Consider the following 13518-nt stretch of genomic DNA (forward strand, 5'->3'; position numbering starts at 1 on the left):
AAATTCTTGATTTCAAAAAGAATAAGAAACAACTCCCCTAAATTAAATAATTAAAAATTAATTATTTAAATAAAACATTTTTCACATTAAACAGCCCCCGGTCTCCGTTCCTCGATCGTCACCTGAACAAACCTTTTAAAAAAATGTATTTTCATGCAACAATGAAAATAAAATCATAATAAGCATGTACGTCACATAATTTAATGGCAAATAGAATAAATTACTCATTTTTCATAATTTCTAGACTTGCATGCAGTTGGATTACGTCGTCTTAATTTGGACTTTACAATTCCTCCCCCCTTAAATAAAATTTCGTCCTCGAAATTAGAACTTACCGAACAACTCCGGATAGCGACTCAACAAGTCTCTTTCTGTTTCCCAAGTAGCTTCCTCTTCCGAGTGATTCAGCCACTTGACTTTGACCATTGGAATGACTTTATTACGCAGTCTTCTCTCTTGACGCGCTAAGATCTGGACAGGTTTTTCCTCATAAGTCATGTGTGGAGTTAGCTGAAGAGGCTCATAATTGAGTACATGCGATGGATTAGACATGTATTTTCGAAGCATAGAGACATGGAACACGTTGTGAACTCCTGAAAGTGCTGGTGGCAACGCCACTCTATAGGCTAGTGTCCCAATCCTCTCCAATACCTCAAACGGACCTATAAACCTTGGACTAAGCTTGCCTTTCCTGCCAAAGCGCATAACACCCTTCATAGGTGCTATTTTCACAAACACGTGGTCGCCCACAGCAAACTCTAAGTCCCTTCGTCTCTTGTCCGCATAACTCTTCTGTCGGCTTTGTGCAGTCTTCATTCTCTCACGAATTTTGACTACCAACTCCGCTGTCTCTTCAATAACATCCGGACCAAGAACCCTTCTTTCTCCAACCTCGTCCCAATGAATAGGAGATCTACATCTCCTTCCATAGAGTGCCTCAAAAGGAGCCATCCCAATTGATGATTGGAAGCTGTTATTGTAGGCGAACTCCACTAGAGGTAACCTCGATTCCCAACTGCCTTGGAAATCGATAACACAAGCTCGCAGAAGGTCCTCCAAAGTCTGAATAACTCTCTCCGACTGACCATCGGTTTGAGGGTGGAACGCTGTACTGAATAGTAGCTTGGTCCCCATCGTTGCATGTAGACTTTTCCAGAAAGAGGACGTGAATCTCGGATCCCTGTCAGAAACAATAGAAACTGGAATCCCATGCAGGCGAACTACCTCTCGAATATACAACTCTGTAAACTGAACCATGGTGAATGTCGTCTTAATAGGCAGAAAATGAGCTGATTTCGTAAGACGATCAACTATCACCCAAATGGCATTCAAACCCTTAACCGTCTTCGGCAGTCCCACTACAAAGTCCATAGTGATGTTTTCCCATTTCCACTCGGGAATAGGGAGTGACTTCATTTTCCCTGCCGGTCGCTGATGCTCGGCCTTGACTTGCTGACAAGTCAAACACTCGGACACAAATCTCAGAATGTCCCTCTTCATCCCTGGCCACCAGTATAACAACTGCAAATCCTTGAACATGTTCGTAGTTCCCGGGTGAATGGAATATGGCGAGTCATGGGCTTCCTTCATAATTAGCTCTCGCAAAGAATTGTCGCTAGGAACCCATAGACGATCTCGATAGCGAACTAAACCATCCACCACTGAATACAAGTTCCGGCCCTTGGCCTCATCTCTAGCTCTCCACTTTTGCAACTGTTCATCATTGGACTGACTCTCTCGGATTCTATCCCTCAAAGTCGACTGTACTGAGAGTGTGGCAAGATTAGGGGCCTCGCCCCTGGCATAGACTGTAAGCTCAAACTGCTGTATCTCGGACTGCAACGGTCTCTGAAGAGATAATTGAGTAATAACTGCAGCTTTTCTACTCAACGCATCTGCCACAACATTAGCTTTTCCCGGATGGTAGCTAATTTCACAGTCGTAGTCCTTTACTAACTCAAGCCATCTGCGCTGTCTCATGTTCAACTCCTTTTGGGTGAAGAAGTACTTCAAACTCTTATGATCAGTGAATATCTTGCACTTCTCCCCATAAAGGTAGTGTCTCCAAACTTTCAGTGCGAAGACTACTGCTGCAAGCTCAAGATCATGCGTAGGGTAGTTCTTTTCATGAATCTTCAACTGTCGCGATGCATAGGCAATAACTCGGTCGTTTTGCATCAGAACTGCACCCAAACCAAGCTTAGAAGCGTCGGTGTAAAGAACATACACCCCTTGCCCCGATGGCATAGATAACACTGGCGCGGATATCAAGGCTTGCTTCAACTTGTCAAAACTGTCTTGACACTCGGGTCCCCATACAAACTTTGCATTCTTCTTTGTCAAGGCGGTCATGGGTACTGCTATAGATGAGAACCCCTGAATGAACTTGCAATAATAGCCAGCTAGCCCCAAGAAACTGCGAATCTCGGTGACACTCTTCGGCACTGGCCATTCTTTCACTGCCTCTACCTTACTTGGATCGACTTCCACTCCACTGCTGGAAATGATGTGGCCTAAAAACGCCACTCTATCGAGCCAAAACTCGCACTTACTGAATTTAGCAAAAAGTTTCCTGTCTAACAGTACTTGCAGTGCAGTTCTCAGATGGCGGCTATGCTCCTCTCTGCTCTTGGAATAGATCAATATGTCGTCGATGAAGACAATAATAAACTGATCCAGATACGGCTGAAATACGCGATTCATGAGATCCATGAAGATCGCTGGCGCATTGGTCAACCCGAATGGCATGACCATAAACTCATAGTGCCCATATCTAGTTCTGAATGCTGTCTTATGGACATCTGCTTCTTTCACTTTCAACTGATGGTATCCCGAACGCAGATCAATCTTAGAGAAAATCGATGCTCCTTGCAGTTGGTCAAATAAATCCTCGATTCTTGGCAGTGGATACTTGTTTTTGATAGTGACCCTATTGAGCTCTCGATAATCGATGCACAGACGCATACTACCATCTTTCTTTTTCACAAACAATACCGATGCGCCCCATGGAGAGTAACTAGGGCGAATGAAACCCTTGTCTAACAAGTCCTGTATCTGATCTTTCAATTCTTTCATTTCTGCAGGTGCTAGACGATAGGGTGCTTTTGATATAGGAACCGTGCCCGGCACTAGATCAATAGAGAATTCCACCTCACGATCGGGCGGAACGCCGGAAACGTCTTCGGGAAAGACGCTAGGGAATTCTCTCACAATATCAATATCCTCAAGCTGCTGGCTGGTAGGCTCATGTGCAGTAGTGACACATGCTAGATAAGCTGAGCATCCTCGCTTAATAAGCTTCCTCGCACATAAGCAGGAGATAATGTGCGGCATTTGCTTGTTCCTTGCCGCCTCAAAAACAAAAGGTTTACCACTAGGCGGTCGGATAGACACTGATCGTTGCCTGAAATCAATCGAAGCTCCATTCACTGATAACCAATCCATCCCAAGTATAATATCGAATTCGGGCATAGGGAGCACAATGAGATCTGCCCGAACTACATCTTTGAATAAACGAAGCTCCAGACCCTTGACAATTTTTGACGTGAGCATCTGTTCACCGGATGGAATCGAAACTTTGAAACCCAAACCCATATCTTGAGGAGTAATATTCAGTCTTTTGATGAAGGTTTCAGATATGAAGGAATGTGTAGCTCCTGAATCTAGCAATGCATAGGTAGCTACACCTAGAATGATGATCCTCCTGCGGTGAAAGATGTCTTTTAAATCTTTTCGAGTTGAGGCTTAAGGATTTTACTATCATTAATTTCCCAAAATCATATGAAGATTGCATGTTGAGCTTAAGCATTTCATGAAAATTGTATTTTAGCCCTTATATTTTCGATTTTCTTGAATTCTAGTCCCCCAATTTTGGATAATTGCAATTTGGCCCAAATAATTTCGCAACTTTTCGATTTGGTCCCTAAAATTTCTTGGAATTCACATCCTAGTCCTTAAGTTTTTCGAATTTGCACAATCAACCCTCTAAAATCGGAAATTGCATAAAAATTATAACTTAAATCCATCTAAATAGAACATGCAACCTAAGTTCCGCTAGGTCAAGTCTTGCTTCCCAAATCAATTCTGGTAACCAATTTAACATTTCATGCAAGAATAGGCAATATAAAAATGTTAAATGACTAGGTTACCTGTGATAAGAGTAGTGTCTGCTTCCTCCTCAGCTTCTTCAGCATTCATAACATAAACTCGTCCTGTTGTAGGTGCCTTCTTCTTTGGGCAATCAATAGCCTTGTGCCCACTCTCTTTGCAATAGAAACACTTGTAGGAACCCCATTCACACTTGCCCGCATGCGGTCGGTTACATTCCTTGCACAGTGGCCTCTCAGCAGGCGGTGGTGCTCCTTGATTTTGTGGCCTCTGCTGTCCTCGATTCCTGTTTTGACCCTGGGGCTTTTGAGGCCCTTGAGGTCTAGATGGACCTGAATTCTGCCTCTTGTTTGGCTGACTGTTATTATTGTGCTGTTGTCTTTTACGCTGAATTTCAAAATCAATCTCCCTCAAAGATTGCTCAGACCTGAAGGCATATGCAGTGGCAGCAGCATAATCCACTGGATTCATCATCATAACATTGTTACGCAGAGTAGGGCGGAGACCATCCATAAAGTGCCTAAGCTTTTCTGCTGGGTCTCTAGCAATAAGGGGTACAAAGTGACAACCCCGATCGAATTTCTTCACATAATCTGCAACAGACAAGTCTCCCTGACGGAGGCTCATAAACTCTCTCTTCAGTCGGCCTCTGGCATCCGCCGTAAAATACTTCTCATAGAAAATGTCTTTGAATTGAGGCCAAGTAATAGTAGCAAGGTTAACACCATGCTCGACCCCTTCCCACCACAGTGAAGCATCATCCCTTAACAAGTAGGTGGTGCACCTCACACGGTCGGCATCACCCATATTCAGATAGCGAAAATGTACCTCCAAAGAACGTATCCAGCTCTCAGCAGCAAATGGATCAGTGGTGCCAGAAAATTCCTTTGGCCCTAGCCTCCGGAACTGATCATAAATATCCTGCGCTGGCCTGGGAGCCTGCTGGACCTGCTGCTGCTGTAACTGCTGTAACTGCAACTGCAGCTGCTGCTGCTGCAACTGCTGCTGCTGTAATTGTTGTTCAAATAAACGAGCCATTCCCTCAAGAGCTCGAGTAGCAGCATCTGATGGTGGTGGTGGTGGTGGTCCATTCCCTTGGTTATTTCCTTGATGGTTAACGCTGTTTTCCTCTTGGTTTCCACTGGCAGGGGCACGACGTGGAGGCATTTTATCTGAACATTTTTCCAAAATCTAACGTAACCAAAATGCAATTAAATCTATGTTTTCTAATCATGTGACATATCGTGATTTAATTAGCAATTATAAGCATATAAGGCATAATAATCATAAAACTCGTAAACATGGGGTGTAAGCATATCATTCACGTAATCATGCAGGTAACATCATATTGAATCATGTAAAGCATGTAAAAACTTACAAACTGGAGTCTTGACGACTGATCTTTCCGGCGCTGATGGTGGCACAACCCTATACAGGAACCACGGCTCTGATACCAACTGAAACGTCCCATGTTCTTGTGTTTAAAATGTACTAGAATTTTTTTTTTTTTGAAATTTCGGTCCTTGAAAAATATTTTAATAAAAATATTTCTGCCCATGTTCTAGAATATTCGCTAGCTAGCATTTAAAAATCAATTGCAATCGTCATAAAATAAAATAATCGCATGAGTTACCAAACCTAAAAAGCACTAACCGTGAAACGTATTTCCTCTCCAAAACCACTCTAAAGCATGAATAAATGGTTTTAAAAATCTTTTAACGTAAAATCGTAATCCATAATCATGAGTGCGGAAAAACAGTAGAAGCGCTGGTCCTCGGGTTGTGTGCACCTTCAGCCCAGTCATCTCATACGTCAAGACCTCTCTCAACCCCACCTGCATCCAACACACCTAGTGAGTCTAAAGACTCAACATACCAAATCTTTGTAACGAGTAATAGATATAAAATCACATGGAGCAGTGAAATTATTTGTACTTAAAATAACATTTTCGTGATATGCATGACATGACCTGAACCCTTACCTTTTCATTGATCATAACGTGACATGATAACATGATATAATAACATGACGTGATAACATGACATGATTCCTTTAATGATCGTAATATTATATTTTCTTGATTGAATTCAGATCGTTAATTGTGACTTTCCTGACGTGACATGACATGACATGACATAACGATGGTACCATCTATGTGAAACCACAGTACTGGGCGGCGGGGACATCAGCGACACAAAATCGTCAACTGAGCCTTGGCCTAATCTTGATCATAACCTCAATTCCTGAATTCCTCATAGTCACAATTACTTCACTTTCATCAATATTTTCATGTTTTCATCACCTTATAAAATTATGCATGAATATATTTTCTTTTGAAACCAAGAATGCACAATGTATTTTAAATGTCAATTTTAATTATAAAATTTCATGGACATTTAAAATAAATCATAAATAAATCATGAACAATTCATAAGCATTTAAAAATGCACATAATATCATAAAAACTGCATTTAGGGCACTGCCATGACCGTTACTAATTTCTGGTGTAAAAAGACCGTTTTACCCCTGGACTCGACTTTTTACAAAATCGACTATTTTCTTGATTTCATGACTCTAACATGTCCCAAATAAATATTTAAGCTTATAAAAATTTTCTCGTAATTTTATTTGGCTTAAAACCTAGACTTTTCAATTTATCTTTTAATAGATATTTTAACGGTGTTTTAATCTCGAAAAATACCAAACTTTAATATAAAATTCCTAAATTCTAAATTTAGTCTTTTTATATTAATTTAGCTTTTATGGACCATGACCCGACCCTCGTGAGCCGTTTTTTTTTTCCAATTTTCTTTATTTTTAAAACTCATTTTGACACTCGAATTTCAACCCCGAGCCATCTCCTAATTTTATCGAGTTACCCCCGAACCATATCGAACCAAAACTTGCCCAACATGTCATAGTACCCTACTGGACTCTAAGTTCACTAAGATTCCAGCCCAAACCAACAAAAACGAACCCTCCCATGGTGCACATAAACTGGCCGAGAAGACCAAGTGCATGGATCCTATGATTTGGTGGCTAGACCCTCACCCGACGACCCAGCCCCTGAACCCACGTGATGTGCACCTCCTAAGGACCCTAATGGACCACCCTTGCACAGCCCGTGCCCCCCAGCAACGAGCTTGCCCTGACCAGGAAGGGGCGAACCCTGCACAAAGCTGTGCAGGGCTCTCGGGTGGAGTCCTAGCTGCGCTAGGACTCTTTCCCGAGCCCTTGGGTCGAGTCCTAGCCATGCTAGGACTCTCACCCATCCTCAAGACGACCCCTGGCAGTGTCCTGATCCGAGCCACGTCCAAGTCTCACACAAAAATCGTGAAAACCGAACGCAACCTAGACAGCAGCCAAGCCCGCCCCTTTTTCTGTTTTCTGAATCGGTTGTTCATGACCTAGACATGGTTTGGTTGTTTTTAAAATTTGTGAAGGCTTTCCTGATCACACTCTAATCGTCATGGCAGTCCCTATAACATGTAAAACATGAATCGGCATATAAAACGTTAGATCGCCACACGAATACGTAAAAACCGTACTAAAATTTCATAACTTATACACATGCATACGGCCATCGATATATGGTGTATTGGAAGATAAAAAGGAAGATATTGGCATGCCTTTGGGTAATAAACGCACGATATACCGACGACGACGACGAACGGAGAGGAACCGAGGCTATACGCTCTCAAAACCGAGAAGGACAAGGCTCAAACTCACGGCCGGGAGATGAATCTGCCGAGAGAATTTTTCTTTTCTTTTGTTGTCAAATAAACTGGGCGGCCGTGAGAGTGTGAGAGTGAGAGCTTAGGTTTAGGTTATTCTTTTTAATCTAGATTATAAGCTAACAAAAAGATTAAAAAGGCTTAAGGCTAGATAGGATTAATTAAGCCCACTAGTACAAGCTAGGCCTAAACAAAAATTTAAAAAAAGTTTTCATAATAAAATTAATTAGTGAATTAAATAGCCGGACCGCTAAAAGATCGAGTTTTTTTTTTTTAAAAAAAAAATTCCAACACCGATAAAAATTAGTCCCGGCATATAAAATCACCTTAAAAATTCTTGATTTCAAAAAGAATAAGAAACAACTCCCCTAAATTAAATAATTATAAATTAATTATTTAAATAAAACATTTTTCACATTAAACAGCCCCCGGTCTCCGTTCCTCGATCGTCACCTGAACAAACCTTTTAAAAAAATGTATTTTCATGCAGCAATGAAAATAAAATCATAATAAGCATGTACGTCACATAATTTAATGGCAAATAGAATAAATTACTCATTTTTCATAATTTCTAGACTTGCATGCAGTTGGATTACGTCGTCTTAATTTGGACCTTACAATATATATAGAGTTTTCTCTATTCCTTGCCATTTCAGAAGCCAAACCGAGAGAGAGAGAGAGAGAGATTCAAGGGAGAAGAAAGGTTCTTTCAATTCAAAGTTAATTAGTGCAAGATTTTCTTATCCAAACTAAAATCTAAGTATAGATTTGGACTCCTCTCATCAAAGGCTACAAAGTGATGTAAGTTTTATGTAATTTCAACAGGTTTCGAAATTCAGATGTTTGGGAAATTAGAATATGATAGTTATATTGTGTTCTTGACGTATTGAGCATGATATATTTGTAAACGGATCAAAGAAATGATATCATATGCATTTCCTATGAATTTCAGTATGGTTTATGAATTATTGGGGCAGAATTATTGTGTTTTAAATGGATATTGTATTGGATTATGAATGAGAATGATGGAGAATGAGATAGTGTTGATATCTGTTAAGAATTGGATTGACCGGTATCGAGAATTACGTCGTTATGCCGTCAAATTGTATCGAGATCACGTAGTGATTTGGATATGTGTTGATTTAGATTAGAGATTGATAGATTGTATATCAACATTTCCATTTCAGATTCAGTTTGGCGATCGTGACAGCGATTGTGCGACGAAAGGTATAAGTCATGTTTTGTTTGGGGAGATGTAACTCAAATAAGATATTATTTGAGTTTCCCAACCAAAATCACATACTAGTATTATTAGATATATTGTAACATGTTTATGAATTGTGTATAGCATTATATTCAATCTTTTAACATGTTTATACTTTGATTTCAGAATTGTATTCAAGCATGTATGATCAGTGTGATATTCAGATATGAATATGATTATACTTTGTTTACATATTGATATTCATTGCATCTAAGATAGGAGAGTCTTTGACAGGCATTGTCAAATAGCTAGACGTTTCGGTGTATCTCAGCATAGGAGTAGGTATTACTCTTATTGCCGCCGTTGATACAGCTCAGGCCGAAGTCTAGGAATGAGACGTACATTACCCCGATTGGAGGGTAGGTAGTGACGTCTTATTCACACCGGGATCCCTAGAGTTATAGTCGAGTCGAGTCCAGACATGATTTGATTCGCATTACATGTGCATATGTACATTATTCATAATAGCATGTTTTATATGTTATGATTGGTTATATGCATGTATACATGTTTATACTGGGATTTGTTCTCACCGGTTTTCCGGCTGTTGTTATGTCTGTATGTGTGCATAACAACAGGTGGGGCAGGATCTGGGTCACGCAGAGGATGAGAGATGGACATAGCGTGGTGATCTCGGGCATAGCAGAAGAACTAGTAGTTGTACTTTTGGCATGTACTGTATTTAATTACTAGTTGTCGAATATGGTTTGGAACCAGACATATTTGTATCTTATGTTTGTATATTATGTTGTTGAATAACATAGAGACTTCTTATGTTAGCTTTCATTTGAGTTAATGTAAAAGCAAAAATTTGACCCACTTTTTATATTAATGATCCGTTTTAATCCCAAAGAAAAGAATTAGAGCCCGGGTCCCCACACTTTCTTTTGTTTGTTGTTGAAATCCTGTTTACTTGGACATTCATTCATCATTTCCAGAACATTTCTGGCGCATATAACTTCTTATGTCCGGACTTCTTGCAGTGAAATATGTTCTGACTTATCGGGCTTTGTAGGCCTTTTAAGTGTCTTTCGGAGTTTGCCTCTTATTGGGTTTTTCTTGTGAGGGGCAGAACATTTCTTTCCCTTACATTGCGGGCCACTTTTGTTCATGTCAACAAGCCCAACTAGGAAACAACATTTTCCTATTTTATTATGACTTCATAAGTCATAAGCATGTTGAATAGCTCTTCAAGGCTATCATCAATTTTATTCAAATTGAAGTTCAACATAAACCCGTCAAATGAGAAAGAGAATAACAACAAATTGATTGTCATGAAGTAACTTGTTAGGAATCACCTATTCCAGGCCCACCACTTTCTCATTAAACCCAATCATATATACACCACGTTCATGGACCAAAGCCCCATCTTGCATTCGTGTAGTAATGAGCTTTTAAAAGTGGTGTGCATCACTGTACGAGTTTCATGCACTATGCAACTCTTGCATGTGTATTCGAATGTCAGCAGCATTCAACATTTTCTCAAACTGTCCCTACAGTTCATTTGGCATAGAAGCGAGCATGTTACACTTTAGCTTGCATACTATGGTCCTACCATCTTGCATGCATTGTCAGTTCAACAAGACTGACATTAGTGTGTATGTCATTTTCTCCGAATTCAGAACAATTTTCCCAACCAGTCTTGAAAATTAGATTCGATTAGCTTGTTAATAATAAAAATTGATTACGTGACGAAATCGAAAATATACTGATACGGAAACAGAATAATGGTTGCTGATTACTTTAAAATAATTTTAAGATATAAAATATGGATTTTTATTTTATAAAACTCCCTCCCACTATTTTGACATTTCCACCACCCTCTGATGAAAAAGAGAAATCGTATTTCTTTAGTTGGCACGTAGAGTCCAATTAGCCAATTATAATCCCGAATAATATCAGCCAATTATAATTTCTAAAAGGTAGAATCCAATTGCATCCCTATGCAACCTCCGCGTGTTTTGCCTCACGTTTAATAAGGACGCAATAATATGACGTCGTTTATTTTCGCGTGTCAAACCAACCCATCAATGTTGAATTGTAGTAGACGGTCGCCATGAGTTCCCCCAATAATATGAGCCGAAGTCATGAGAGTTCCACTCAATTCACATCATATGTCCGGTGGAAGTCACAGCTTTCCGGCGTACAGGCCTCCCCAATAATATGAGCCAGACACTGTCCGCGGGTAGCGATCAACATGCAACCACGGTTGATGGAAGGCAAGGAAAAATTAAACTCTTTTAATTTTTACTTATTCGGTTCGATATAAATTTTGAATCATATTCAAAATGAGGGATTTTAATTTTAAAATTGTCTCATCAATTTAATTTAAAAATCGCGTGCCACGAGTTTGTATGTTTGCCGGATTCATGCAACTATATTATCTAATAATATACATACATGCATACTACTATATATCGCATATATATATCATAATATCACATTCAACAATAAATAAGGATGATCGATCGCCAACACTATTAGATCCATGTGAGCCATACATGGATCCACGTCCAACCTAGGTGAATGCAGGGATGCAAATGCAACTTATTACAAAAGCTTCCAATATTTTTTACGTCTTCGTCTTGATCATCGGGCCCACCATCTTCCAGTCTTGATCTCCCACTATTTCTAATTATTACATTTGAATAGCCATGGCACATAAGGGATACATCTCATGGGGGTGGGAACGGGCCATAAACCAGGCCCACTTTAATAATATCAAATGTTATAAAAATGAATAAAAAAACAGTAAAATATCCTAACATACACCTAACACATTGGTCAAGGCTCTCGATCATCCTTCATGCATTTAATATCAAATATTAACAACAATTTAATTAAACAATTTAATTAATTGATAAATCATATATCTAATAATTTATCACAAACCACCACAATTATTAAAGAATTTAATAAATTAAATAAACCCCTTTATTTAATTTCCAATTAAATCAATAATAATTGATTTCTTGTAAAAAAACTCATTTTTACCATAAATAATTAAAATCATATTCTAATTATTTATTTCACAAGAAAATTATTAATTTTCTAAAAATCAATTTTCCAAATAAAAATTGAACCAATTTTCAAAAATATCAATTTTACCCAAAAATTTGAAAAATCAGAAAATCGCACCGTACGCCCAAACAATTCAAGCCCATTATTCAGCGCGCATCCCTAGACGCTCCCGGGCAGCGGCAGGGCCCTCTCTAGCTTAGCTGGCTATACCGGCAATTCATGACGATGCTAGAATTCATGATGATAGGAAAGGAATATCGAAGCAGCTTTAGTCTTGGATGGCTATGACTCCAATCGAATCAGGTTTCCGCGCAGGCGTCGCACGCCTGCGCTAGCGCGGTGCACACAGGCGTCCCACGCCTGCGCTAGGGCTGTGCGCGCAGGCGTCCGGCGCCTGCGCTAGCGCTGGACGCCTGCGCGCACGCTGCGCGCTGCCGTGCGCGGCCCTGCGCGCACGGACTGCCCGGAACAGTTCCGGGCAGATTAATTTTTTTTTTTTTTTTTTCGAAAATCTCGAAAAATAAATTTTCGTGGTGCTAAATTTCCTGAAAAATTTTCTTGTGTGGTTAGAAATAAATTATTCAATATATCAAAACCATACGATTTAGAAAACCTGGCTCTGATACTACTGTTGGATCCAGGTTCTCTACACGCCCAAACGCAGCGGAAGTTTAAAATTTTATTTTATTTTGACAATAAAAATATATTTGGACGCTCGTATGATTTTATCATAAATAAACATAGGATGTTTAGAAAATACCTTTGGTGAATAATTTCACTTGACACCAACTACTCCGGTATTAGCGGACGTAGCTCTTGTTGTAAATCCCTACGAACGTTCTTCGATCTGCTTCGAATCAGGTCCACGACCGGATTGCTTGTTCCTCTTCTAACTTGCACTAGAAAGTACAGAAGATTTTTGCGAAGAGATAGAACACGCTTTTTGTTCAAAACTTTTGAGAGCACAAAATTATTTTTTTTTTTCAAATGTGGGAGAGCCGAAAAAAGGAGTCTTGCAAAAACTTGAAACTCTCCAATGAATCTTATGCAAAAAATTGAGAATAAAGAAATCTAAAATAAATCTTTTATTATCCTTTACTTAATTAATCTAATTAATTAAGTAAACTAAATATATTTGGAGGATTATGTTTGTTGGAAGGAAAAAAACTTTCGGATGATTATCTCCAAATTAAAAATCAAAATCATCATTATTATTTTCTAATCATTTCTTAACTTAATTAATCTAATTAATTAAGTCAATAAAAGATTCTAAAATTGCATGCTATCTCATAGCCGAAAGTCTTTTGAATTCCTATTCTCAACTCTCAAAAATTGGTGTCTTGTGGTGTCTAGGGTTATGGCTTGATTATTCCCTTTTATAATTAAGTCATA

The 13518-nt window shown here is 39.2% G+C and overlaps 1 protein-coding gene across 1 annotated transcript; it reads right to left on the minus strand.

Annotated features, from left to right (window-relative positions):
• Positions 1–676: 676 nt before the first annotated feature.
• On the minus strand, positions 677–5274 carry LOC140835300 (uncharacterized). The gene is made up of 5 exons (XM_073200790.1): positions 5056–5274; positions 4149–4935; positions 1458–1895; positions 1086–1180; positions 677–691 (listed from the first exon to the last, which is right to left on the minus strand). Exons 1-5 carry the CDS (start codon positions 5272–5274, stop codon positions 677–679), a joined length of 1554 nt encoding a protein of 517 aa, XP_073056891.1.
• Positions 5275–13518: the final 8244 nt, after the last annotated feature.

This window comes from Primulina eburnea, chromosome 6 (assembly GCF_022965805.1).
Source record: "Primulina eburnea isolate SZY01 chromosome 6, ASM2296580v1, whole genome shotgun sequence".
NCBI classification, from domain to species: Eukaryota; Viridiplantae; Streptophyta; class Magnoliopsida; order Lamiales; family Gesneriaceae; genus Primulina; species Primulina eburnea.